A 27,832-nucleotide genomic window follows, 5' to 3' on the forward strand; every position below is an offset into this window, starting at 1 on the left:
GATTTCTGCTCCCCTTGAAAAGAAGCTCGGTTGGTTCACAAGGCATATCACACCTTTCATTGAACTCTTTACTCAGTCATGCCTCTTTTAGATGAGTTTTCCAGTGGCAGCACAGGGTCCAGAATGAGTCTGAAGCTTGCGTCAGGTGCTGGGGTTTCAGATGTCCTCTTATTTATCTTTAGTGGTTTGGCGTCCAAGACGTGTTTAACTGGTGCAATTGGGGAGTTTATCCAATGAGCCTGTGAAGCACCGAAGGTGCTTAAAATGGGAGTGCTTGACTTGACCTGACCAAGTGTCATTCCAGCCTGTGTTTGTACGTCAACCATCCATCGATTTTCTAACCACTTCACCCAATACAGTACTGCATGGGGAGCCGGAGCCTATCCCAGCAAGCAACGGGCCCAAGGCAGGGTGCACCCTGGACAGGAAGCCAGTGTATCGCAGGGCACACACAGACACGCACCAGGGTCCATTTTCCCAGAAGCCAATTAACCTACAAGCATGTCTTTGGACTGTGGGAGGAAACAGGAGCACCCGAAGGAAACTCACACGAACACAGGCAAAACTTACAGACTCCACGCAGACAGCACCACAGGTCCAGAACTGAACCCTATGTCCTAATGCCGTGGGACAGCAATGGTCACCACAGCATCGCCGTGCCACTCAGTTGTACATCAGTAATTGATTATTGATTATTGCTTTGGAGCTGTGTAGAAAGCTAAGGGCAGCAATATTACTGAATCACGGTGAGCGCAAACCGAACTGGTTCCTCTTTGCTGCGTTTTAATTTACTTCTGCAAACGAAGAACCGAGTGCCAGAAAACCATCACAATTCAAGCAATTAGTTGGATGAACGGTTCTATAAGCCTAATTAGGAGCTCATTTAGAAAGAAGACCAGCAGACAAAAAGGAGTGCTCAGTCAGGGAAGCGAAATCCTGGTACAGTTCAAAGTCAGTCTGCAATCTCTTCCAGTCCTTCAGTGGTTTTTAATACCGGAAGCCAGAGCAAATTCCTTGAACATAACTAAAAAGACATTCAGTCGTTTGAGTGTTTATAATGGCCCAATCTCCCGTGTTACCTCGTATAATTTTATATAATCTCCAATTATAATTCTTTTTGTTTCTGCGACATATAAATTGGTGCTTACTTAGTAACCTGGAGGGGGATAGAGAGCGATTGTGTGTTTTCGCCTGGTTTTAATTTGATGCTGAAAATTGCCTTGACCTATTTAAACAAGGTAGCGGGGAGTCTCAGTCGGACCACGAGTTTAGGAGGGGGGTGTCGGAGTCGGTATAAAACCGTGTCCTACCAAGTCAGCACAATTCGAAGTCGACTCTTGACGGCATCGGTTGGGGGAGAAAAAAAAAGAAACAAAAAAAAGCTATACGTACAGTGTTAAAAAGTTAAAAGAAACGGGGGTCTGGTGAGATACTAAGAGGTGGTAAGGAGAGGTTGAGTATGAAATGACCAAAACAACTTGAGCGGGGGAAATATGCGCAGCCGTGTTGTTGAAGAAAGGAGGAAGGTTGGACTGGGTTCAAACTGGGAAAAACAAGTATTTGCTGTGATATTGTTTGGGAGGGGTAGGGGAGCTAAAATCATACTCAAAAGTTGAGGTGGAGTGGGGGTTAAACAGCACTAACACCTGGGAGGCGGTGTGCGAGCAGTACTCCTGGAAACCCGAGAAAGATTAATTTAGAAGTTCGGTTTTCCGACACATACACAGAGAGAGAGAGACACTCTACGCCAAAAACAGACGAAGAACAAACAGTGTTGAGGTTTGAGACGGTTCAGCCTTCTGGAGAGAAAACATCTGCTTCGGAAATAAACTTTTCTTGGGGGGTAGTGAGGAGACGCAGGAAGAAGTAAGCGACCCAGTAGACGGAGCAGTGCTGGCGCAGTGGGGGTTTTCGCTGGGCTTTTCTAACATACTAAAAGCCTTTTTAATGGTTAGAATTGGAGAAAGGGACAAATAACAGACGACAGGGCTGCGAGAGAGGGGTATGGGACAACTGGGTTTGACGCGGACAGACGGAGAGAGCTGAGTGACATAGCCAGGGGGAAGGGACGAGAAGGTGATTAACAGGCGAGGGCAGAGGCGTCGAGTAGCCGGAAAGCAAAGGCGAAGGGGAGCGAGGGGACCAGACGAGGAGGCGCTCCGGTGGAGCGGAGTTTTAACGCACGGGGCGAGGCGGGTGGAGTCGGGACTTGTCTTAGAGTTAGACTGAACCACTCGGGCTCATTACTGCTGTTGTTGCGGGTCGACAAACAGCTAGTACTCAGGTGCGTGCCACCAGCTCTGTGGCCGACAGGTTTTTTCTGACCCCGTTTTTAAAAACTAAAGATTTAACGACCTGGATATGGAGACAAGAAGAGCCTGCTGTTTCGTTCACCTACTTCTTTGTCACGGTAAGGCTTTATTAGCGTTTGCATTGAGTATTGTTATTAATTGACAGTATTGTTTATTATTTTGAACCTTATCCAGAGAGGTTAAAATATTGAGCTAAGAGTCGAATCAGCGTTGTGGTTGTTGTTCTTGGCTGTCATGCAGACGTGGAAACAAATCTTTTAGAAACAGTTTTCGGAGTTGGTAATGAATAAGTACCCCCCCCCCCCCCAAAAAAAAAAATCTAGGCTACTGATTGAAGCCCAAACAAATTAATCTGTAACCTGTGAGCAGCAATATTACAAAGAATCGGTTCTTAAGTTTGTATAATTGTTGAAGTTTATTATTTTCGTACTACGCTATCATAGTACACTCTAATGTCAGTGCTGCTATACAGTATATCCTATTCAGACTGTAAAATGGCAGTTTTTTTGGAACGGGAAAACAAACAGGAAATATTTACTGTAAGAAATGTTTTTACTTTGCCCAGTTTATGTTTACATTCTTTTCGCCGCTGTTTATAAGTAGCCCTAGGTGTTGTTAGTATTACTGTAAGTACTCCGTGATATTACGCAGCAGTATTACAGTACAGATAAAAACGTGTATACACGACCACATACTTTGTATCGTAAAATATTTTGCCTTTCTGAAGCAGTTGCACTGAATTACACGCTTCAGCATCCCTGTGTAATCCCAGTCGGGTTCAGAAAGTATCTAAAATCCTTGTGTTTACAAAATACTGGGCTTGATTTTCCTCAACAAATATCCGCTGGTATTCAGTATATTGAGTGAGTGAATACTATGCAACTAACAACATCGCCGGCACTCGCAGTTGTAATAACCTAATTAATCACTTCTAACTTCTTCGTATCTGTGAGCTGGAATAAAAGATAAAGTACGAGGTCTGAGAATGACGAGGAGTTTATATTGATGTTGATGTCATGAGAAATAAAAACAGAGGTGACGAGGACAGGAAAATAGTGCTTCAAATTTCAGCTGAATTTATTCTTTTTTTTAAATTTGATCTTCATAAAAAAACGTGCTTATTTCAAACAACGAGAGAGAGTGCATTTTGCTGATTACTTTTCGAGATCCTATGTTCGTTTTGTAATTGTAACTGGTGGAATGTATCCCAGCTAGCGATCCCAGGTAGACCAACCAGTCTGGCAGTTACAGCCTGGCAAAGAAAGGGGGCGCTGTGCTGGGGTCAGGCGTAAGAAATTATCGCCAGCACAGCCCAAGCAAGACAAAGTCCACACCTTGGACCGAGGACGACATGATCAGGCTGTCAAAGTCTTGATTTGATAGGAGTAAAGCGCTCAGTGCTGGCAGGTCTGTGGTGGCTTGTTTAGCAGTTGGACTACTATGTCACTGTACACGGATGACTATAAAATCCAGTGGAGTGTTGAGAAACACTGAAAAATCTGCTTATCTGGCAAGGCCCCTCTCTAGTTGTGGTCTATGGGTCTGGCGCTAGGCAGATGTTTGGCCTTTGGTAACAGAAAACCCTAGAGGAACTGAAAAATCAAGTTCCATCCAGTCAGATGACTTTTGCAGGTCCTGCCATTGGATGTGTACCAATTTATGTGAACTGTTCTCCCCCTACAAAGTCCGCAAAAAGCTGCTTCTGTTTTGAAGGGGGATTTGTTAATTGCTTTACAGTCCCCTCTCAGAAACGTTTCATACAGAGACCGAAGAACACAACAGGGAGAACCAGGAGAAGTGTCCATCCGAGCTGTTTTGTTGTAATATTGAGCAAAACACCACTACTGGTCATTCGACACTGCTGTATCATACACAGATTGGTCAATTGGCTCGTAATTCTTAGAGCAGATGTGCATTGCCAGTGTCATCTCAGAAAGGCTTTGTAGGAAAACGTGTTGCAATAGGGAGCTGTAAAAGAACAGCGGACGGATTTTACAAGTTGCGCAAGACGCCCCGTCAAGTAATCAGCAGATGGCAGAAATGAATTCAGTGGACACCAATCGCTCTTATTTGTTTTTTGCGTAAAGGATTACCACGCAGGCGGGACGAGCTTCGAAAAAGAAAACTGTACATCTGCAGCAGTGCCAAAATACAATTAGGGGGGCTAGGAAGTTGAAAATGGTGTCCAGATGTTAATTACCACCCAGCTTTGAGCTGAGTGTTTTATGGCAGTGTTTTGAAGTTAGGGGGTGGGGGCGGCTGTCGGGCATGGGGACCAGTTGAGGATGCCTCTAGAATGAGTCGTCTCCTGTTTGTCTCAAATGCAGGTCCCGCTAATGTGTACTTTTGGGGTCTTGATACAGTGATTGATTCATGGTGAATCACGCTGTGGTTTTGTGCTGTTTAGGAGTGTGGTCGACATGCAGAGCCATTCCTGTCATTACTGCTGTCAGGACTCTCATTACTGTCGGAAATCCAACGGGGAAAGAGAGCAAGATAAGAGCTGGGGGAATGGAGGAGATTGAGAGAAACAGATGGCAGCGATGGGGAATAATAGACTGAGTTTAGGAGGACTCAGAGCCAGAGGTAAGGGGAGGGAAGAGAGGGCATCATACTGGGAAGAAATAACAAAGGTGAAGATAAACTGGGAGATAAATCGCAGCAGGGACCAGGAAGAAGGGAAAAAGGAAGAGAAACTAGAAGAGTGTGTCTGGAGAAGTGGAAGAATTCCAGCGCCCACCTTTGAATAAAAACCTTGTTTTTTCATTCGGATGTACAGTCATTTTGACTCATACGTTGTGTACTAAGCGGTCACAATTCCAGGGCTGTGTAATTTTAGGGGAAGATTGTTCAGAAAGTCCCGTGTGTGTGTGACTGCTCAATCAGCACATGGGGCTGTTTGTGAACAGACGTCACCGTGCCAGGTCATTTGCAGACCACTTGAGAGACCGCAGCTTCAGGAACCTCCACTAGGCTTCTCGGCAGAAAATTAATTGGCCCACTCTCCAGATCCCCCCAGAATCGTCAAAAAACATCCAAAACTTCATTTGCAAGAGTCCCAATCGACAGAGTGTCAGCCCTTCCACCCTCTTGAGATTATTTTGCACTTATGCACAAGTGAATGCATGCAAAGACGCACACCCGTGCAATCACTAACTCAGCACATTCCTGTTCCTGTGTCTCATACACACCCACGCTCACACTCAGGTGTCGATCTGAGAGACTCACCCTTAGCCCATGGCAAAGCTGCTTGCTTATGGGTATGGCTTCTATTGTAGGGCACGCAGATCCCTTCTTGGGCTTTTCTCAAGCTTGTTCCGAGCTTCGCCATGCTTGTGGTAATCCCAAATAACAAATCTGTCCACATTTGGAGCGCGCTTTAATCTGCCTCGCTCAATCCTGCTTTCAAGACCCCTCAACCCTGTATCGTCCCTCTGCTCCTTGCTTTGGTCGTTGCCACTCTTGTCCTTGTGCTTGGCCTGGCTTTTACTGTGCTTTACCTTGCTTTCTCTGTCTCTCTGCTCAACAGGGTTTTGGGTGCTCAGCAAGGAAGATGCTGAATCTCTCCAATGTGGGCATGGCTAAGCATGGCAGACTGGGCAGCACTTCCCTAACAATGGCTTCAAGCCTCCGGAGGTACAAGACTCCAAAGTCCAGAATGCACTGGGTCTGCAGTCCTTCCAAGGCAGAACACTCAATGGGGCACATATCAATGTACTAATGACTATAGGCATGTTCAACTCCAAATCCAAGTGGCAGATCTGAAGAATGTTAAATGAATCCATTTCCTTGTGATTATGTTATTAATATGACCAAGAAGTGCATCTTTATTGCAATAAAGAGAAATCTTTAAACCTTGGGAACTTGCATATAAAAAAAGACTGACAACACACTTAGAATAATCAAAGTGCTTTTACTATTTTCATATATTACGTGACCTTGTGACAGACTGGCGTCCTGACCAGGGCGTATCCTGCCTTGTGCCCGTTGCTTGCTGGGATAGGCTCCGGCTCCCTGCCACCCTGCATTGGTTGAAGTGGTTAGAAAATGGATGGATGGGATGCATGAAAAAATGAGTCTGCATGCAAATCGTACATTAAGGCTTTCTTTAAAAAAACACATGCTCTATACTGATTTTGGAAGTTTCTTATATCTCTAATTTCTGTTTCGAGCAATTGCCACTCCTGAGCTGGCCAGAAGCCTTGTGGGAAGAAAGTTTTACCATGCAGCAGTTGAGTCATCTGACCTGAGACAATATGGCTCTGGTGATCAGCTAAACCAGCTCTAATGCTGCTGGTTGCAGCTTTAGCTCTGCCTAGAAGTCCAGAGTCAGCTATTGTGTATTTGCATGGAATGCAAAAGAGAAAATTACAGGACAAGTTTATTTTTTTACAAGCTCTTTCTCCCCACTCATAAAATTGCCCCATAATTTCAAGTTATGCAGCCTAGTACAGATGTAAAATGGCTGGCAATCAGTGTCTAGTATTCCCAGCAAGGCAGCAGTTAGAAAATTAGTTATTTACTATTCCCTCTGGGTAACTGCATTTAACACAGGTCAAGTTGATGGTTTCGGGGGGCAGAGATAAAGTTCAGGAAATACAGAAGTCGTAATGTTGTGCAATAATCCACAGCTTTGAAAAATAATGGTACAGTTCTTAATTTCATTGAAAAATTGTTTCCCTTAATTAAACGTGATACGGGGAGGCTGCAGTAATGGAAAATGATTGCTATTTGATGCATTTGGTTGCTAACCAATGTGGAATATTGTTTTATCCAATTAACATGGGTGGCAAATCGTAGATTGTTTTTAAGAGTTGCACAGAAAATGTGCAGGTTGTACATGTTTGCAATGTGTGTGTCTGCTGTATACATCACATCTGTGCTCTTCAGGAGGCAGAGTTAAAACCACAGTATCCCAGCCTTTATAGAAACATCATGTTAAGGACTCTCTGAGCCAAAGAGCCGTGATGACAGTATGAATGGGGTGGGTTTCTGAGGGGCTGTCATTAACATACACAGGCTGTAGGGAGTGATCCAACCTGGAGCAGAACTAGGGGAAGACTGGACTGGCTGTGATAGACTAAGAGCACAGTCAACTATTAGCGGATATGTTCTTCTCTTAGCTGCAGTAAATCACATCTGTGCTCCTCAGGAGACTCAGTTATGTGCATCAGGAAAAAAACACAGTCTGCTGCTGGCTGCTCAAGCAGTACGTCTGTGTGCTATTTCTGCAGCACTAACAGCTCGTCTTGAGATGTCCTGTGTCAACACAAGTTACTGCATCACTTTTACCCACATAAGGAGAGTGGTCCTAAAGTTAGCCAGCCTGTTCGCAAACTGGAATGCGAAAACTCCATACCTTGCAGCAATTAAATGCATACAGTATAAATGGGACCACGAGGAGCACATTTGTTTGACTCAGAGTGGCTCATGTCCATGATGCCTTACATGCATTCTCTGATGCACACCAATGATGTCTGGTGTGTGTCCTTACAGTCCACAGCAACACTTTCCCCACGGTCCCACGTCTGTTTGTTTGCTGGGTGCTGCACTCATATCATATAAGCCTGATATTTTAAAGAGAGGGTGAGTTTTAAAGTGCTTGAATAAGAAAAGGAAATAATATCACACTGCAAATATTTTCTGTATTTGTGTGTTATAGTGTTTACATTGTCTATTTTGGCCTAATGTAGACCAAAAGATAAAGATCCTAAACATATAATTATTAATAAAATTACATTTTTATACATGGGTTACTTTCTTGAGTTAATGGCATTATAGCAGCAACTGGTCTGACTTTACTTTACAGTGGTTCTGCTGTGATTTTCATTGCAGGCTTCAGACCTTAAATCTTTTCCTTGTTCCAGGTAAGGTGTGACTGCAGGACTGGTGGGGTTTAGCAAAGCACAATCAATCTCTGAATGCTGGATTTTGTCATTTTGTGTCTGCAGTTAAATAAGAAGAACTTTCAAAGTACATCTTTTGCACTTTATGCAAAATAAGTAAAGTTTTTACCGTTGCATCTTCAAGACATTTCTTGATTCAGCAGAAGCTTTAACTGCCACTATTCAAGCTCCACAGTCCCTCCTTAAAAGGTTTCTGTCATGCTGTGCAGTTGAAAGGAGATGTTGATGTGATACTAGGAGAGGAGTGAATGTGGTAGAAATGATGCTGATTAGACCCTCAGCCTCTGCAGTCTTTGCTGTGTTATTGTCAGTCCTCAGTCTGACTGGTGCTGAGGTGTTTTTTTTAGAGTGGTATGTTGTGAAGCGTGTTGCACTGACAAAATATCATTGTTTGTGTTTCAGTGGTGGCAGCCTTCCTCTTCGTAAATGGTGAGTATTGAACTGCCCTCAACCGTGCGCCTGCAGAGAGATCACTGTGTCATAAACACACTGTGGTCAACTGCCCCCCAGATTAAATGAACGCTTTTTGAAACAGGATTGCTAAATTCAAAACCACATATCAATAGCAGGATTGCTATTGCTGAAACCTGTTCTCTAGGCCTTCAGAATGTCTCGATGGTAAAGGTGCTGGACCATCAAGCAATACAGGCGTCATGGGTTCGAGTTCTGGGTCATGACAATAGCTGACTGGAACCCCGAGAGGCACATAATCGGCTGAGCGAAGCCGAGGGTGGGTTGGGGTGGTTTAGTGAGACAGGCTCTTGGCGACACTGCAACAAAGCTGGGGTGCATTACTGATGTTGAGGAATGTGCCCCTCCTGCAGCCACCAGCAGGGGGCAGTGCTCCCCGTGACACGTTGAAGGGGGCAGACTGGAGGCGTTCGCCTGCACTGCCTCGTCCTCTCCTGTGTGCTTTTGCACGGGTTCGTAGCCCATGAGCTGAGACACATAAAACATGCAAGTGGCTATTGCAGACATTGGGGCGGTATAACACAAACGAATTGGCAATTCTTAATTATAAGACACAAAATCTTAAATGACGACACCTGAAGAAGGCTCCACAGCTGAAACATTGTGTTTCTTTTCTTTTCAGCAGGGAATAAGCCCCGCTACCTGTTCCTTTGCAGCCGACACATGCTGACGCAGCTGCCTACTTAAATGTATTACTGCATGGATTAAACTTATTGACATATTTGCCTCTTTTGCCAAAGGCACAGTGTTCGTTTTCTGTTTATGTAGCAGTTTAGGTTTATATGTTCCTCCTTTTGAGGATTGAGAAGTGCCAACAGTGACCCCACTTCAGTTGGGTGGAAGGCAGGCTGCTTATCTTTGAGATGATTACGGTTTATGCTCTTTGGTTTTAACAGATAAAATGCCCCCGCTGCTGCATAAAATTGACCTCTGTGCTTATCCAATTAGCACTGGAAAAACACTACAAAAATCCCTTTGACATGCCAGTTTCAAAGGTGACTAACTTCCCCCCTTCCTGCCTCACACACATTGGTTTAATGAGTTTATTAATCCCACTATCACTACAGCATACACAGAAATACACACGCACGGTGGAATTTTAAACACTGCAAGCAGAAGCAATAAGAGCCCCGTCACATAAAGCCCCAGAAGAGTGTATCCATGTGGTCCCACTTGGAGATCATTGTGGATGACAACGTGTGCCATACTCCTGTCACTATAAACATGGCAGTGATGAGTGAAGCATCTGCTGCAGTAATGGATTTGCTGAACACAGAGCTTTTTACTTCCTAATAATAAACACTGCACTTTTGAGTGCCCATTTCTGAAGGGATATTAGCGTGAAGGCAAAGGAGAAAGTGTTACGATAAATGCGTTCTTCTAAGCTATTAAACTTCTTGTAGGGCCTAGTTAAAGAAGTTATTCATCTTAAAACATCCAACTAGAAAACAAAGCTTTAGCAAAAAGGACTTCTTACATGTCATCACTTGTGAGGCAACATTAAATTGGGTTGCAAGCCTTTGGAAAATGACCAGGTTTATTCATTTATGAAGAACAAGTGAACAGAAACAACTATTTTAAGATCTGCTCAAAAACACTCAATTCTCACATGCAGAGTATACTGTAATCTACACATCTGCACAAAAGCTACACTCTGTACAGCCACATGGACGTTGTGATCTGTACAACTGTACACACACATTGCGTTCTGTGCATCTGTACACACAGTACACAAACGTACATGGTGATTCCCTGACCAAACAGGTTAGTTGGGCCAAATAGACTCTTCTTGTATGTAATGTTTCTTGTGTTGTTATGCACACAGTATTCTATTCATACACGTTCTGTGTTCTCATGAAGGCCTTATGCTGTCAACATGCAACTGTGTGCTCTCTCTCAGCGTTGGCACAGAGTAATGGAGAGAGCGTAGTGGTGGCGACATACAACATCAGCGCCCCCGCAGGCTCGGCGGCAGTACTGCAGTGTCACAGTCAGCGCATGGTGTGGACTCAGGACCGCCTGAAGGACCGGCAGCGTGTGGTGCACTGGGATCTGCACCGCGTGGGGCCGGATTTCAGAACGGAGCGCATCCTGGACATGTTCTCTGCCGGCGACCAGCGAATCTACAATGGCTACAACCAGGGCCGTGTCAGCATACCACAGACTGCCTTCAGTGATGGCAACTTCTCCCTCATCATCAGAGGTGAGGAAGGCTAGCATATTGACAGAGGGACTGGACAGAATGCCACCAAAGTGAGTAACCCTGACTTACCCGCCAACAAAGTGACTAACACTGGCTAATCTAACCCGCTGCCAGAGCGACTAACACTGGCTAACCTGCTGCCAGAGCGACTAACACTGGCTAACCTGACCTGCTGCCAGAGTGACTAACACTGGCTAACCTGCTGCCAGAGTGACTAACACTGGCTAACCTGACCTGCTGCCAGAGTGACTAACACTGGCTAACCTGACCTGCTGCCAGAGTGACTAACACTGGCTAACCTGACCTGCTGCCAGAGTGACTAACACTGGCTAATCTAACCTGCTGCCAACATGACTAACACTGGCTAACCTAACCTGCTGCCAGAGTGACTAACACTGGCTAACCTGACCTGCTGCCAGAGCGACTAACACTGGCTAACCTGCTGCCAGAGTGACTAACACTGGCTAACCTGACCTGCTGCCAGAGCGACTAACACTGGCTAACCTGACCTGCTGCCAGAGTGACTAACACTGGCTAATCTAACCTGCTGCCAACATGACTAACACTGGCTAACCTAACCTGCTGCCAACGTGACTAACACTGGCTAACCCGCTGCCAGAGTGACTAACACTGGCTAACCTGCTGCCAGAGCGACTAACACTGGCTAACCTGACCTGCTGCCAGAGTGACTAACACTGGCTAACCTGACCTGCTGCCAGAGTGACTAACACTGGCTAACCTGACCTGCTGCCAGAGCGACTAACACTGGCTAACCTGACCTGCTGCCAGAGCGACTAACACTGGCTAACCTGACCTGCTGCCAGAGTGACTAACACTGGCTAATCTAACCTGCTGCCAACATGACTAACACTGGCTAACCTAACCTGCTGCCAGAGTGACTAACACTGGCTAACCTGACCTGCTGCCAGAGCGACTAACACTGGCTAACCTGACCTGCTGCCAGAGTGACTAACACTGGCTAATCTAACCTGCTGCCAACATGACTAACACTGGCTAACCTGACCTGCTGCCAGAGCGACTAACACTGGCTAACCTGCTGCCAGAGTGACTAACACTGGCTAACCTGACCTGCTGCCAGAGTGACTAACACTGGCTAACCTGACCTGCTGCCAGAGTGACTAACACTGGCTAACCTGACCTGCTGCCAACGTGACTAACACTGGCTAACCTGACCTGCTGCCAGAGTGACTAACACTGGCTAATCTAACCTGCTGCCAGAGCGACTAACACTGGCTAACCTGACCTGCTGCCAGAGCGACTAACACTGGCTAACCTGACCTGCTGCCAGAGTGACTAACACTGGCTAACCTGACCTGCTGCCAGAGTGACTAACACTGGCTAATCTAACCTGCTGCCAACATGACTAACACTGGCTAACCTAACCTGCTGCCAGAGTGACTAACACTGGCTAACCTAACCTGCTGCCAGAGTGACTAACACTGGCTAACCTGATGCCAAACAGACTAACACAAGGTAATCCATTTGTGTACTAACCAACTGTTTGACTGACAATGATGACTTGATGAGTTACTGCCTGGCTCACTGACACCATGGCCAGCTCAATAACAGACTATCTGATGCAATCAGAAAAATAAAAACGATCAGAACACAGGCTTACCACCACAAAAACACTCTGTCTCTCTGACTGTCTGCACTGTGCCTGGACAGATGTGGCAATGAGCGACAAGGGGATGTATTCCTGCAACCTGCACCACCACTACTGCCACCTCTACGAATCTACCAAAGTGCAGCTGAACGTCACCAAGTCAGGTAAGATCAACACTGTTCTGCCTCACGCCCCACAGTACTTTCTCTCCCTTCTTCCTGTCCAGTTCTCCCTCGTCTTCCTCTGTGGAGTCTCTCTGCAGGGCAATGTGCCAGCAGGTATATCGCCCTGCAGCTCATAACTGGCAGCCCCCTGAAGCTCAGCAGGCGTGAGCCTGGTCAGTGCCTGGATGGGAGACCTCCTGGGAAAGCTAAGGCTGCTGCTGGAAGAGGTGTAAGTGGGACCAGTAGAGGTAGCTCACTCCGCGGTCTGTGTGGGTCCTAATGCCCCAGTATAGTGACCGTCCTTCAGATGAGATGTAAAACCAGGGTCCTGACTCTCTGTGGTCATTAAAAATCCCAGGTTTCTCCTGTGTTTTTCGAAAAGAGTAGGGGTGTAACCCTGGCGTCCTGGCCAAATTCCCCCTGGCCTTTACCAGTCATGGCCTCCTAATAATCCCCATCTCTGAACTGGCTTCATCATTCTGCTCTCCTCCCCACTGAGAGCTGGTGTGTGGGGAGAGTACTGGCGCACTCTGGCTGCTGTCACATCATCCAGGTGGGGCTGCACACTGGCGGTGGTGGAGGGGATCCCCATTTCCCTTAGCGCTTTGAGTGGGGTGTCCCGAAAAGCGCTGTCTAAGTGCGAGGATTGTTATTACAGTTCCTCTCCCCTCTGCTCCAGCCCGCAAGGAGAGGCGCTTCTGGGACGGCGAGAAGGCGGTGTTCGTGGTGCTGGTGGGCAGCACGGTGGCGCTGCCCTGCGTGAACCGCCGGCCCGTGTGGACGGAGGGGCACAGCGAGGAGGAGCAGCAGGTGGTGCACTGGGACCGGCAGTCCCCAGGGGTCCGGCACGACCGCGCCGATCGCCTGGTGGACCTGTACGCCTCGGGGGAGCGCCGCCACTACGGCCCGCTCTTCCTGCGCCGCAAGATGAACATCTCGGACGAGGCCTTCTCCCTGGGCGACTTCTCCCTCACCATCTCCAACCTGCAGCCCCCCGACCAGGGCCTGTACTCCTGCCACCTGCACCACCACTACTGCGGGCTGGACGAGAGGAGGGTCTACCAGCTGAGCGTGGAGCCCCCTCTGCCCCCCGAGCAGACCGCCGCCCCCCGGAGCCTCCCCAGCGATGACGCAGGTGAGCCCCCCCCCCCCCGTGGGAGAAGAGGACGGAAAACCAGTTTGCACTGCTCCGGCTGGCACCAGCACTGACATGAGCGGACCTGAGCGGCGGGGACAAAACACCCTGCACAAAACGGAGCAGGCACAAACACAAACAAATCGTACGGAGTAGCAGGGTCGTGCCGCTGCATGCAGACCCAAATGCACACGCTGTCCTGCAGGAGATTGATATCTAAGCTAAGGCGCATTCAAAAGCGAGAAATGGTCCTATGGTAAGCTAACCTACTATATGTAGGAAAGGAAGTTTGAAGGTAGTGGTGCATGCTTTCAGGGGATCGGAATCAACATTGTCATTTCACACAGCTCTTTTTTGTAGATACCTACTGCATTCCAAGTAAAGAAAGCAGTAATGCAGTCGTTTATGCTCCAGAGATTACATCTCTGGCTTGTTGTTTTCCAAAGCCACAAATGTACTGTCTGGTGTTGCGTAGATGAAGTTTACAGTTATCATCTTCAGAACAGTCTATGGCCTTATAGCGCAGAACAGTAGAAGCACACTAGGATAGAGAGGTCAAGGAATTAACCTGCTCTAAAAGTTAAACCCCCGAAGCACAAGGAGCTGGAGTAGCTTTCTCAGGGTCTCTTAGAAACGTTATGGTAAAAGTGGAGTTTGTCTTAACTGCTGGACTGTCAGCTCTTTTTTTATTTCCAAGAAGAGCAGTGTGTAGCCAGTGTGTCAGATTGTATCAGCTTCATCCTGACAGGACAGGAATGCCGAATGCTGACCTAAAAGCTTCCTAAATTTAGGTTTAATTCCCAGAGATCTCTGGTATATAAGGGAATGGAGGATATAAGGAGAAGGTGTTTTTTTGCCTCCACTTTCAATCTCACACACGTCAGACCCAGGCCACAGGAGACTGGAAATCCCACAGGCTCTGTCTCTTTTCTTCTCTTGGGAGACATGCAAGAGGATTGAGGATATAAAAGGAGAGGAAAGATGAAGGTAAAGCCCAGATTCGGGTCTAGAGGCTCATCCCAGTTCCCCATAGGCTCAAACGGACTCTTCCCTGAAGGGGATAGCTGGTCTGTCACAGGCTTTATCCCCTGAGCAGTGCAGGTCCCCACTGGAGCAGCTGAGATAAAGCACCTCCCTCCAGGGTACAACAGCAGTGTGCGCAGCAGGGATTCGAACCTTCCAGTCGTGAGTCTAGTGCCAGGGGTTTTCATTAAAAAACCCGCCCGCACTTTCAGAAAAGTCGCATGCTTTCAGACAGTGCACCCAGTCTCCTCCCTCCTTCTCTCTCTCCCCTCTCTCTATCCTCCCACCTTCCCTAAACATTTCTGCATGAATCTCCCCGTCACACAGCTCTTTCCCCGTTTTTCCCTATCTGATGCTCCCAGGAGTCTCCTTCTCCTGATAGCTGTTTTGGTCTCTGCTCAGATGGTAGCCTGAAAGGAGACAGAGAGTGGGGCTCAGATTCCTCTGTTGTTATTATAGGATTAGATCTGTGTGTTTTGATATTTACGTCTTCCCGCAAAGTCAGCATTTCTCTGGGCCAGACAGAGGCCTCCCCCCCTCCCCTCCCTGTGGGAAAGCGTAGAGGAAGAGAGGAATGGGGGCATGTCGTCCGAAGAGAACAGGGAAACTCTGGAACACTTATAAAAATGACTGCCTCTCTAGATTGAAGCTTTTTCCCTGCAATTTTAATACCAGCATTCTCTGTCCCATGTTCCTTGTCCTCACTTTGTTTCTTTCTTCTTTTCTCGAACCCTGGCTCTCCCTTTCCCTCACCCCACACTCTCCGTTAATCAGATAACCTCTTCTCTGTCTGGGATTACAGTTCTGCGGCACAGCAAAAAAAAACAAGGGATTTGGGACTTTGGTGGGGTGGTGGGGGGGGGAGAGAGAGGCTGAAGATAATTTCCCTTGCTGCTCAAGAAAATGCAAGTGAAGTCCAAGGAGCTGTTCCTTGCTTCCCAGGATTTCTTTCCTTTCATTTCTTCAACAGTGGAGCAGCCGGTGGGTTTAGGGGAGTTCACAAGAACTCCGTGCCAGAGCCAGAGAGGGAGGGAGGGATCAAAGAGGACAGCCAGCTGTATTATGTCAGATAACGGAGAGAAGGAAAAGGAGACTGGATGAGAGGGGATTACTTCTATCCACAAGAGAGGGAGGAGCAGGAGACGAGGCTTGTTTTAAACCAGAGCCTCAGGGCAGCGCGAGAGAGGCTGTGGATATCACCTGAAAATGTAAAGCTTTTTCGTTTTCAGGTGATTAGGGGAATTTAACTCCTTTTCAGATGCTTGCATAGTTTCGCAATTAATTTGCGACTGTGATGAGTATTATCTGGGTGCAATTTCTGACCCCCCAGCCTTGGAACAAGTCCTCAGTGCTGCTCCATCTGTCTCCAGGAAACAAAATGTAAATATTTAAAAATGCAAGTCTAGCAGAATCCTCAACAGGTGTGGAAAAAGATATATGTACTATATTTCTCACTTGTCCACCATTGATCTAGCCATTGGGGGTCTGCAGTAATGCATAATGGGGGGCTTCTCGTGTACGAAAGAACAACAGCATTTGTTCACAAAGCCTTGTTATTCATACTGTGTAGCCTAACAAGAAAAGTAAAGTGAAAAACTGAACCCTGCCCGCAGATAGTTTTTAGAGTGTTAACTGGGATTTCGGCCAAGAGTTTTGTTGGAGTTCAAAAAAAGTGAACTAACTTTTGTGTGGAAGCAAAAGCATGTTCTTAAATATTTCAAAAACAGACTGTTGGAGATCCAGATAAGCCATTTGCTAAGGTGGTGAATGTTATAGAAAATATTGCACATATTTTGGCAAGACAGCACAGGAGTAGTAATAAGGATCATTGAACAATAAGCTTTTAACCAAAGGGACTTGCAAAGACTTAACGAGCAGTCAAGCGATTAAACTTATGATTAAGCTTTGCTGCCTCCAGCACACTTACGAAAGGACCTCGGATATCTAACTAAACGAGCAACGTGTGTCTTTCATCACAAGGCTCCTGTTGCCCTTTCCCTGCACAGGAGTGGTAAAAAAAGAGGGGTTTGTGGGTGTGGGGTGAAAGCCCGAGGGGGCCTATGAACAGATCTCTGTTCCCAAGCTTGCTGGCGTTGGCGCTGTTCACGGCGATATCAGCAGGAAGCGGGATTTGTCAGCATCTGCACAACATCTGGCCAGCTGTGAGACATGAAAGAGCGCTCCAGGGGGGCTGGGTAGGGGGGGGGTTTAGTTCCCAGCCAACACCAAGGATTTTCTTCCTGTCCCTCTGACTGTGGCTCAGTCTGTCCCCCCTGTCCTCTGTCTGGGCTCCCTACTCCATAGGCCAGTGCGGAGGTTTTGTGGTTGTTTTTTTTTAAATTCCTTTTTGAAATTTGAAATAGCCAGTTATTTTCCCATTTTTATTCATTTGCATCTTGCAATCAACCATTGTTAAGTAGCTTGGCTTACTGATGCAGCCTACATCCTGCTCAGCAAAAATACAGACAGTACAGGCAAGGTCCCCCCCTACCTTGAGCTCCATTGCATGGTACAGGAAGCTCTGGACTCATAACTGGAGGGCTGTGGGTTCAAATCCCAGGTGGGTCACAGCTTGAGCACTTGAGCCAACTTTTGCTGGAGGTTGCTTCGGTAAAAATGCCCTGCTGTATAAATGGGACCAAATATAAGGAGGACAGGTTCCCAGCAGGTGAAGCAGTTGCATGGCAAACGCAGGTTACCATGGGAAGACTCAAGCTTACTGGACACTGGCCAGGCTCAGCCAGTTGTGTGTTGGCACTTGTGAAGCTCCAGTCAGTGGGTTTATGATACAGCCCTAGCTCCTGCTGATGATGCCTCGATCTGTAGGTGCTTTGAGCAAGCGCCTTTCCTGGCCCTTCAGAAGCTCCCAGTTTTGTGCTTCAGAAGGGTTTCTGTAAGTCAGTGAGGGAGGGAGTTGAGTTGAAGGCAATGGCCTGTTCTCAGGCCTCTGTGAGTGACATGTTGACTAGGAGATGAGCCCCCCTCTCCACGAGAACCGTCCTGCTGGACAGGTGGAAAGAGAGCCCCCTCCTGTGTGCCTCCTGGGAACCTCGTGGGACCTGACTGGTTCCTACAGCTCTGAATGAGACTGTTGCCTTGACTGGTAATTCTGAAGTCTGCCTCTTTCTTGCATGTGTGAAGAAACAGGATTTAACAGCTTCTCTTCTCCAGTATTGTCACTCCCTTGATTCATGAAGATCGCATTAGAAAGAAACATTTGAAGACCAGTCTTGCAGCATAGTGCTGCTTAGGGACTTGGAAATGTGCCTGAGATGTTTTCAGGACTCTGGGGTCTGAAGGCATGTTCTACCCAGAGCCCTTGAGCTTACCTGTGAGCTGTACGCCTGGAACAGCAAGCAGAGTCAGAATCTCAGCATTAAAGTGTTAAGAATTAAACAAGGCAGCCATTTTTGGGGGCAATTTTGTGATAGTGTGAGCTACATTAGTGACCCATTGCCCCGTCTCTTTCTCATGTCACAGCTCTGTAAGGTTTCTCCTCAGAAAGCAAGCGGGATCCCCCTAGCCCAGCGTTTGCATGCTGGTTTCTGGGTAATGAGATCAGCTGGTTTTCCACTCAGCTGGCTGAGAGCCACCACTGCAAAACCATGAACCCCATGGCTGGGGGCTGAGCGGCGCCTCTGAGCCTTTAGCATTCCTGTTTGCTGTTGTCCATCCTGTGCATTGTAACATAGCTCTTCGTTTGTTGCTGTTGGATGCTTGCAGTGCGAACAGAAGCAGACAGCCCCACAGGGGACCATTTCTCTCATCTGTCTTGCAGCCTGGATGTTTGCATTAAGGTACAGAAGTAACAGAAGCAATTACCAGAATTTGGATCCTTGATATCCGTGATGAAGGATGGGACCACCATATGATTTTACCCATTAGGGATGCCTGACAGACTGAGTATTCTGGACTAGCCTGCATACCATTGAGCCTTTGTATTCCAATCCAGTTTTGCCTGACATACAGTACTATAGCATTGACTGCATAATGAAACTGATGGTATCAGTGAGCAGATTTAACTCATTTCGGGTACAAATGTAGGGTGCAGGCTTCAAATGTTTCATTTACATGTCAGTTTCGTCTTATGCAGGAAAGGAAAATGAAGGTCATTGTTAGTTCTGCCCGTGATGGCCAGTGCCAGGACACTGTAGTCTGTAATTTGTTGAGAGGTTTTTTTTCCCCTGTTCTTTGCATTGTAAAATGGAAAGAAAGGTTGAATGGAGATGTGAACACAACAGCGAGTGAGTGTTTAATTAGGAGGTGCAGCGTAATAACTGTTTTCTGAACAGCCATGACGGGCTGATTACAGTATTCAGAAAAAAACTCTTGAAACCAACATAATCAGACTCATCTCTTATGGTTTTATTGCATCGCCCTCAAATTACAGTTGAGCCATGGAGCTGTGTATGTGTGTGTGTTGGGAGGTTGTTGTGATGTATAAGAGCAGTAAAAGTCCATAAAGCACACACCTCCGTGTTTTCATTACTATGGGAATTGTGACCAGCCATGTCAGAGAATCGAGAAAAACTCAATTTTTGCCTAAGTCTGGTTGTGGGAGGTCATGTCTTCAGAAATGTTTGGCAAAAGAAAAGTTTGTCATCTCTGAAGTTCTGTTTCAGAAATTGTCCGTCACAAGTCAGTCTTCAGTCAATGCCTGGTTTTTGGTTACAAGCGAGTAGGTTTAAGTAGAGTACTGTTAAAGTTTGAAGTGTTTAAGGTCTGTGTTGATTTTAAATGTTGTCTCTTTGACAGCCTAATGTGTGTGTCTGTCCGATGCCTTATGTATTGTTTTGTATGTAGTCAGCCTGTCTTTCTAAACTCTCTGTCATCTCCTCAGGCACTAGTCCAGAATTTGTGATGTTTCCACATAAATACAGAGGCTCTTAACATAGCTAATGCTTTGACACCTGGCAATACTGTGACCTGTGTTCAGTTAAATTAAGGCAGATAACTTACTGCCAATCTCTGACATTTCCCCAAAAAAACCTTCCTTTCTCCCTCTTCACAAATCTCCCCTTTTCCTATCCTCGGCTCGTTCCGTCTTCATTCTTTCTCGGTTTTGCGCACTTTTGCTTCCTGCATGCTCAGCAGTCCGCAGACATTTGCGTCTCATTAAGAGACTTTCTCCCTCGTTTGATGTGTGCGCCCTTCACGAGCCAGAGCTGTGACATCACTTCCTGCCAGCTGCTGTCTCAAGTTGTAATGGCCTTGGAGTTGGAGAGAAGGGAGAGTGGTGGATGGGGTGGGGAGAAATAGCCTGACATGTTTTTTAAAAATGAAAAACGGTGCTGGAGCGCTTGTGCAGCATATTGAATAGAGAGGAAAAAAGAAAAATAGCACTGTCAGCCTGCGGAACAATGCCCAATACCTCCCTTTTCTCTTTTCCACCCCTTCTCTCTTTCTTTCGCCCCGTCTCCTTCTGTGTTTTCATGCCAGGAAAACAAATCTCTGCATGACTTCAGGTCTGGAACTCATTTCAGCACAAAAACATTTTTTTTTCCATTCCCTCCTCCACTCTGGGGTTCACTGACATAGTCAAGCTGTAGGAAACAAGAACAGGGAACCAGCTGATTAGTGTATCATCTGCATTTGAGGTTAGGCTTGTGGACTCCTCTCTGGAAATTTAATAATAATTCCTTGCATTTCGATAGCGCTTTATATCCTGAAGGAAAGCCAAGTGTTTTATACATAGGAGGAGAGGACCCTCGTCCACCACTGTAGTGCAGTAACTCAAAGGTGATGTCCTGCAGCTCTCCTCATTCCACAGTAGATCAGGAGGAGAAGTGAGAAATCAAATTACTTGTTGAATGAAGGAGGAGCTTTAGGGAGACTAGTTTGGTCAAGTGGAGTGGAATTTAGCCCAGACTCTGGGGTTAACACACCTGCTCTTACATGGCATTGCATCTGTAATGACCAATCAATCAGGACCTCCTGTGGATGTCTTATCCTAAGGACAGCACCTCCTACAGCCCAGTGTCTCCTGTCTGCATGCTGGGGTGTGGAAATTGTGGTCCAGAGGGAAGGTCGCTACTTACTGATCCTTGGGCAGCACCCTGATTTTTCACTGAGGTCTCCCATCTCTGTTCTGACTAGAACCAGCTTTGCTTAGCTTATCAGATCTGACAGGACCAAACTAAAAGGTGGTAGAGCTGTCAAGTATCAGTTATGTTGGTTTCAAATTACAGATTGTGCTAACATTGTATGAAGGTACATGACCTATATCCAGAATCGGATACAAGATGCACTTCAGATAAATCTTTAGGACCTGTTAATATTCTATTGATTGTTCTCAATAGACAAGAGTACAAGAGATGCTACTCCAAGGGTAATGGGAACACGAATAGAAGGCTTGTGATGAAGATTAATTCTTAGTTTGCTGACAGGAGGCTTTCCAGGTAGCGTGTGTTTGTATTGAAAGGAGCTTAATGGAAAGAAAACAGAGGGTAAAGATAAAGGGTGAAACCTCTAATTGGGGTGATCCACCTCAACTGAATTAGGACCACTGTTTTTGCTTATTTACATCAGAAATATAGATGCTGTTTTAGTTAGTAAATTAGTGAAGCTTACAGATGATATTAAAATAGGAAGATTAACCAGGAGTAAGTAAGATGCCGAGGAGATTCAAAAAGATCAAATTCAAGACTGGGCAAATACCTGGCAGATGACTTATAAATTAGACAAGTGCAGGGTACTGCATACAGTAAGTAAAAACATGAATTATAAATCCAAAAGGAGAAATCCTGAGCTAGAAGAAGTTCCTTAAAAATAATAATTAGGTGTTGATGTTGACACATCATTCACATTTTCTAGATGATATAGTGTAGCTATAAATAAACAGAATGTTAAGATATATTGAGAAACAGTTAAGAATGATTCACTATTAAAACTCTCATTTCCATTTCAGTAATTTCACACAGTAAGACTTATGTCTAATGTTAATTAAATGTAAGATTACTGAAATGATCATGTGGAGTAAGGGCTCCTTCAGAATGAACAGTAAATCATGAGGATGCAGGTGGAAACTATGTGAAAGTAAAACTACATGAGAACAGTAGGCAAGCATTTCCCACAAAGTGCTGAGGGGAACTGGGACAAGCTACCCTGTCACACCGTTAAAACTGATCCAGAGACATCTTTCAAGAAATGGCTGGATGAGATCCTCAGATCAAGTAGCTACGAGCAGCCAAGTGGCCTGGATGGAATGAGTGGCCACTTCTCATTTGTGCCCTTTCTTAGGTACATATTGTTCCATTAAGCCCAGCTGCATGAATGGATACCAAAAGGTGTGGGTAGAACAATAGATCATTTCACGTTTGGAGTATCAGCCAGATAAATTGCTAGCAGCCCCTGTCTGCTACCGATGAAGACTTTTAACAAACTGTAGACACTTAAGAATGCAGAAGCAGCCATGTCTGCTCACAGCTGTGTTCTTCTGGGCTTCCTAGATTTTGAGAGCATTGTGAAGTTTGTGACTGCACTGCACACTTGTGTGAGACAGAACTGTTTCTCCGGTCTCAGGGTCCAACATGGTGGAGGTGCCGCGTGTCATCAATGTTATTCTCCCAGAGAATCGAGGTCACTTCCTGCAGCAGATGGGCTACATCCTGGCAGCGCTCCTCCTCCTGGTCCTCGTTGCCACGGCAATCATCATCCTCACCCGACGATGCCGAAGGAAAGGTCTGTTTTTCCAGCCTGCCTGTGAGGAGGGCATGCCAGCAGATCCTTTTGTACAATGGTGTGCTTTGGCTTCCCTGCTGTGTCATTGAGTTGTCCATCAAACCTTTGTCTTATTGACATTATGAAGAGTTCTGCTTACAATGTTTGTTTACTTAGGTGTCCATTTTTGTAAGGTTTTGCTTTTGTGTTTGTTTGCAGTGTTTTCGGACGTTTAAACCTGTCCTGAACTGACATGTCCTCATCTTTGTTTTCAGGATTGGAGTATGATCTACGAAGATCTGAGCGGTAAGCATATTTTGCTGTTCCTACCTCACCCTGCAGGTCCCAGGACTGGAGTTACAAGGATTTTACTTGGAAATCCATCTGTGGAAACACTTACCTTTTCAAAATGTTCTCCAGATGTTCTTTCCTAGTAGAGCTATTCAGCTGGTATTTTGGTGATGGTGTTTTTAACTCAAAACAAAACTACTGCATATCAGATCATTTTTTCTGCTGGCATGCTTATGTTTAGGGGGTTGGAGACTTCACATAAACACCCTCTTCCTCCCTCTCCTGTGGGAGGAATGAACTGCAGCCTCTGGATTTTACTGCCTGAGCAGTGAGCAAAGATATATTCAGTGAAGAACGGCAAGTTCAGAGCAATTGGTCTTGTGCCTTCGTATCCTTATTAGTCTGATTAGGATTAATATTTGGGAATTAATGACAATGCCAACAAGATATTGGTATTCATACTGTTTTGTCATATTCACTGTCTTAATCAGGTTATTTATTTATTTTAATGAATCAAGCTGATCTGATTATTGTTATTATTATTATTATTATTATTATTATTATTATTATTATTATTAATAATAATAATAATACAGACGATCAGTAGTGTGAAAACACTTTATGAATATGACATTGATCAAACTACCAAGTTAATGAAAAAATAACATTTTTTTATATTGTATGGTCTTGGGCTCAATTCCAGAGCCTTTCATTTCTTAGATACAGAGGACATGAATGAAACAAGGGAAAAAAGCTGGGTTCTCAGCGGAGACATCGGCAGTGATCAGAAGGAGGCAGTGCTTATAGCGGTCTCAAGGTTTCTAATAAAAGCTGAGCCCCTCTGTGTTCTCCAACCTGCAGGCGCCAGATGGCTGCTAATGACTTTGAGATGGACGCCACAGAGCTGAAAGTCTGCAATCACGAGGAGATCAGGCTGGGTAAGGCTGAGATTCTGCACTCCAGCTGTGACATCGCTTTGATTCCTGGACTAGGTTGATTAGGGAACTGTGGAAGCCGTGTGGGGTAATCCATCCATCCATCTTGTAACTGCTTTATCCAGTACAGGGTTACAGGGACCCAGAGCCAGGGAGCCAGAGCCAGGGTACACGCCAGTCCAGTCCATTGGAGCACAGACACACAGTCACAGACACGCACACACGCACACCAGGGCAAGATTTCCCAGAAGCCAATTAACCTGCCAGTGCCTCTTTGGCCTGTGAGAGGAAACTGCAATGTGGAGTTACAACAACATTTATTTAAAAACGCTACACATTGGATATACCGTAGAATAGTCAAAAATGCCTCTTAACGCTGTCTTGACGCTGGGAATTTTCCAAATCCGTATTTTCAGATGGGGGGGGGGGTTTCTGGAAAAGAAATGGCAAAGAGCTGCTTTGTTTATCTTGAAGGGACCTCGCCCTCAGTTTACACGCTGTGGTGGATGAAATGGGTCCCCTCCAGTGTGTAAAGTGCTCTGGGATTGTTTGGGATGACAAATGGTGCACAGACTAAACGAAATATTAATAATAACCTCCTCCTCATCAACAGCACGACTGTCCCTCTCCGTTTCAGACTACAAGAACAATATCCTCAAGGAGAAGGCAGAGCTGGCCAAAGTCCCGCCCGCCAAAGTGATCGACCTGGATAAAGGTAATAGCGTCATCAGAGTCCCTGTTGAAGGAGCAGAAGAGTAAATGTGACTGGGTTTCTCCAGCAGGCATGAGGGATCCCATCAAGGGAGCTGTAGGTGCAGATGTCTTCACATGGTGAATTAGAGCCAGGAAGCTCAGTGGGAGGCCATTGCAGCTTTTGGAGGTTTTGCAGATGAAGACGATGGTGTCCTTCGCAATTGCTTCCCACTGTACAAGCCCTGAATTCTCGGAGAACAGGATTTTTCTATTCCCATAATTAGACCAACTGATGAGACAGCTTGGAAGAGGCTAAATCGGCATTTATCCAGACCTATCCAAGCTTGACACCGCATTTGTTCCTCAGTTACTAGCTGCTTCTAAAATCGGTCACACTCGGCGAAGACACTGTCATGGCCAGGGAGTGTCCTTCCAAGCCTGTGAGCTGTGGTGGACACCCACGCAGGTGGCAGATTGATGATGTCGACCTCTCTATGGTCCCATTTGTGTGTGGAGCTCATTCGATTGTGTGGTTTGCTCAGTCTGGTTATGGAACAAAAGAATGAACTTTATGTAGATTCTGTAGATGAGTTTAACCTGGCACTTACTGTATGGCACTGAAGTGATTGCAGGGTGCCTTAAATTCGGAATGACAAAATTAGAGAACAATACATTGCAAGTTGGATAAAGGCATATTTTTATGTTAAAGGCAAAATAGAAATGTTTTTTTTCCCAAAGACATGTACCTGAGATGCATTGATTATCATGCTATGAATGAAAGAGGTATGCTGTTTCTGTATGTGTTATATTGCGAAGTCTAGTACTAAGTGGCAGGGGTATCTACCTCTGGTACCAGAGGTCTGGTGTATTTTGAAGGGTTCAAGTTCTTTTTAAAGCACCAGCACCAGAAAGAGCTGAGAGAAGCCATTAAATTGGTCCTATTAAAGGGGAGCTGCAAGGCTATTTTTATATCGGGGGGGTTAGAAAGAATCATGGCTGATGAGTACATTTCAAACCCCAATAAAAGTAAAATGTACACAGCAACTTCTAAAATCTCCAATTTACATCTCAAAATAGATTTAATTTTCATGCAAGCATAGCACCATATTCCGCAACTCAGAACGAGGTAACAAAACTTCCAATGATGTGAAGTGGCCTTATTACATTGTCAACCAGCAGGTGTGTGAATACATCTCTTTTAATCCAATAGAAATATTGCTCTCCACTTTGAGACTGTTTTGCCTATAAATACAACGGACTCGTTAACTCTGCGTGCAGATCATGTTGGAACATTTCTGTGGTGGAATGTCTGCTGCACAGCCTGTATGTATCTGCTCGTCCATCCTGTTACCTTATTCATTACAGAGACTAGTGAGCAGGAAGGGTCAGGCTCGCATCACAATTCTCCCAAACTCTGGCTCTGACCCATTGCGAGACCAGGGGTTTTTCACGACATGGCGACTTTCACCACGTTTTGTTCTTCATTCCGAATTTCTATTTATTTTGTCACTGACATTTAATAACCGGTCTGAGACGTTGTGACTGCAGTTCCCCTGTCAGCCAAAAATAAAACATCTTTAGCTCTTTAAGAGCCGTGCCAGAAGGAAAGCCAGCAGATAAACCAGGGACCAGAATTGGCCGTCTCCCCTGCTCTGTTTTTCTTTGCACCAACCATCGTTTCTCTTGCTCTTTCCCTTCTGCCCGCAGAGATGGAGAGAAAGTCCTGGAAGTGAGAGATGGGAATGCCGCTGGCTGGCCCAGGGCAAAATCCAGGAGCGAGTCTGAGGCTACAGAGAGAGGGAAGAGGAGTATTAGTGCTTTAACACTGTACTGCACCAGCTTTCTACTCAACTCATCTAGCAAAAAAAAAAAGCAATTTATGAATCATTTCACTGTGGAATATTGTTTTTGCTACAAGTGCGGGCTCTGTTTTCTGTGGAATTCTATTCAGTAAATCTCATTTCATAGACGTATCAGCATCGGACTGGATGCATTGGCAGTATCTAGATCATTTATGATTTTTGTAGGCCTTAATAGAAGATCGATATCTATATTCAGCTGCATAGAAATATATTCTTAGCAGTAGAAATTCAGAACTGCTGCACTGTAGAAATGTAAAGGAGTTACTGTACTTTTTAAAAAATAATCTCCCATACTGCTTACTAGTGTTCATTGGGCATCTGTTCTCCAATCTAAGAGCTTTTTTGGCTTTTCCATCACAGGCTGTGCCTTGACAGTTTATGTAGCTACGGTATAATGGTAGGTTTCTGCTCATCTGGATAGAACTTTATGGAAAACAGAAGGTAATCTCAAGGGTGATTCTGTAGTGTGCCTAACCCACTCTTGGCTCTGTGCGCCCTGTGCTGTCCAGAACTGGGATGATGCAGCCGTCTTCCAAGAGCTGTAATAGTTTAGGAGCTAGGGTGACATCTGGAGAGCCACCTCCCTACAGACCAATAAAGCAATATTTCCTAAATCCGTTCTGAAACCCCACTAGTGCTCCATTATAGTCAGGGAAAGGTGACTGTCAGCTTCGTGCAATTAAAAGAATGAAGAAAGAGATGAGGAATTGAAGACAGATCAGAAGAAGAGAATGGAAAAACAGCAAAAAAGAGGAAAAACCTCTAAACAGTGAAACTCTGCCTCACTGTATAAAACATCTTCTGTCTTTACTGCTTCAGGAAATACACAATCCCTTTTATCCACTGTGCGTGGGGCAGTAGGGCAGGCTTCTTTTAAATGAATAAAATAAGGCGTCAAGCCAATAAGAAGGCAAAGGTCAAAGCCTTTGTTCATCAGAAAGTTAGAATTTTATCTGCTGGAATCAGACTGAGAGAGAGCTGTAAGTGGGTGGGGCACAGTGGAAGTCATGTTTCAAAGCCCACAGTCTGGAGTCAGACCAGGCCAGTTTCAGAGTGGCCAGAGCTTGCTTACATTAGCTGCTGCTTCTGTCCCAGGACATCATTTTCCCCAATTTCACATTCTTTAGATGGATTCAGTGCAAAGCTGTAACGTGCAGCAAGCCATTCCTTCCATGAATCAAAATGGTTAAGTCTATGCATTATGCAGAAGTTAAAACTGAAGTCACATTTGTGTATTTGGATAGGATGTCTCTGTATTACATAGGGAAGGGCAATGCTGAGAAGAGATTATGTTGTAATTACCATTACAGGGTTTTGGATCGTACACCATTGTTTGAACCTTTATTTTAAAATATACATGCCTTGCTTTTTACAATAAATGAGGATACATCAGTGCATTATAAACTATGTGGATATTAACCCTTGAATCTTGCAGTACTAACGTTTTGATAGACTGTGATGGACTGCTGCTGTGGAGCTGGAGAGAGGGGCTGTAATGACAATGGGCCGGCCACAGGGCGCCACTGCGTCCGCCTGAGCAGAGTTCATCTC

At 45.6% G+C, this 27,832-nt stretch overlaps 1 protein-coding gene across 3 annotated transcripts; it reads left to right on the forward strand.

Annotated features, from left to right (window-relative positions):
* Positions 1-1,304: 1,304 nt before the first annotated feature.
* On the forward strand, positions 1,305-27,685 carry LOC102696093 (matrix remodeling-associated protein 8). 3 transcript variants are annotated; one of them, XM_069183721.1, is made up of 10 exons: positions 1,305-2,410; positions 8,621-8,647; positions 10,590-10,892; positions 12,582-12,683; positions 13,363-13,818; positions 22,363-22,521; positions 22,776-22,806; positions 23,653-23,729; positions 24,340-24,441; positions 26,127-27,685. In XM_069183721.1, exons 1-10 carry the CDS (start codon positions 2,362-2,364, stop codon positions 26,150-26,152), a joined length of 1,332 nt encoding a protein of 443 aa, XP_069039822.1. In that variant the 5' UTR covers positions 1,305-2,361; the 3' UTR covers positions 26,153-27,685. The 3 variants fall into 3 exon arrangements, with proteins under 3 accessions (XP_069039822.1, XP_069039823.1, XP_069039824.1); XM_069183722.1 differs by having other exon boundaries at positions 1,306-2,410; positions 24,364-24,441; XM_069183723.1 differs by lacking the exon at positions 1,305-2,410 and adding an exon at positions 9,312-9,378 and having other exon boundaries at positions 8,627-8,647.
* Positions 27,686-27,832: the final 147 nt, after the last annotated feature.

This window comes from Lepisosteus oculatus, chromosome 25 (genome assembly GCF_040954835.1).
Source record: "Lepisosteus oculatus isolate fLepOcu1 chromosome 25, fLepOcu1.hap2, whole genome shotgun sequence".
Classification (NCBI taxonomy): Eukaryota; Metazoa; Chordata; class Actinopteri; order Semionotiformes; family Lepisosteidae; genus Lepisosteus; species Lepisosteus oculatus.

What these genes read in the sequence shown, in the direction of transcription:
- LOC102696093 (XM_069183721.1), top strand. Translation starts at nt 2,362, where the DNA reads ATGGAGACAAGAAGAGCCTGCTGTTTCGTTCACCTACTTCTTTGTCAC. An exon ending in CCTCCCCAGCGATGACGCAG is followed by an intron (nt 13,819 to 22,362) that starts GTGAGCCCCCCC and finishes CTCCGGTCTCAG; the next exon opens with GGTCCAACATGGTGGAGGTG. An exon ending in GATCTACGAAGATCTGAGCG is followed by an intron (nt 22,807 to 23,652) that starts GTAAGCATATTT and finishes TCCAACCTGCAG; the next exon opens with GCGCCAGATGGCTGCTAATG.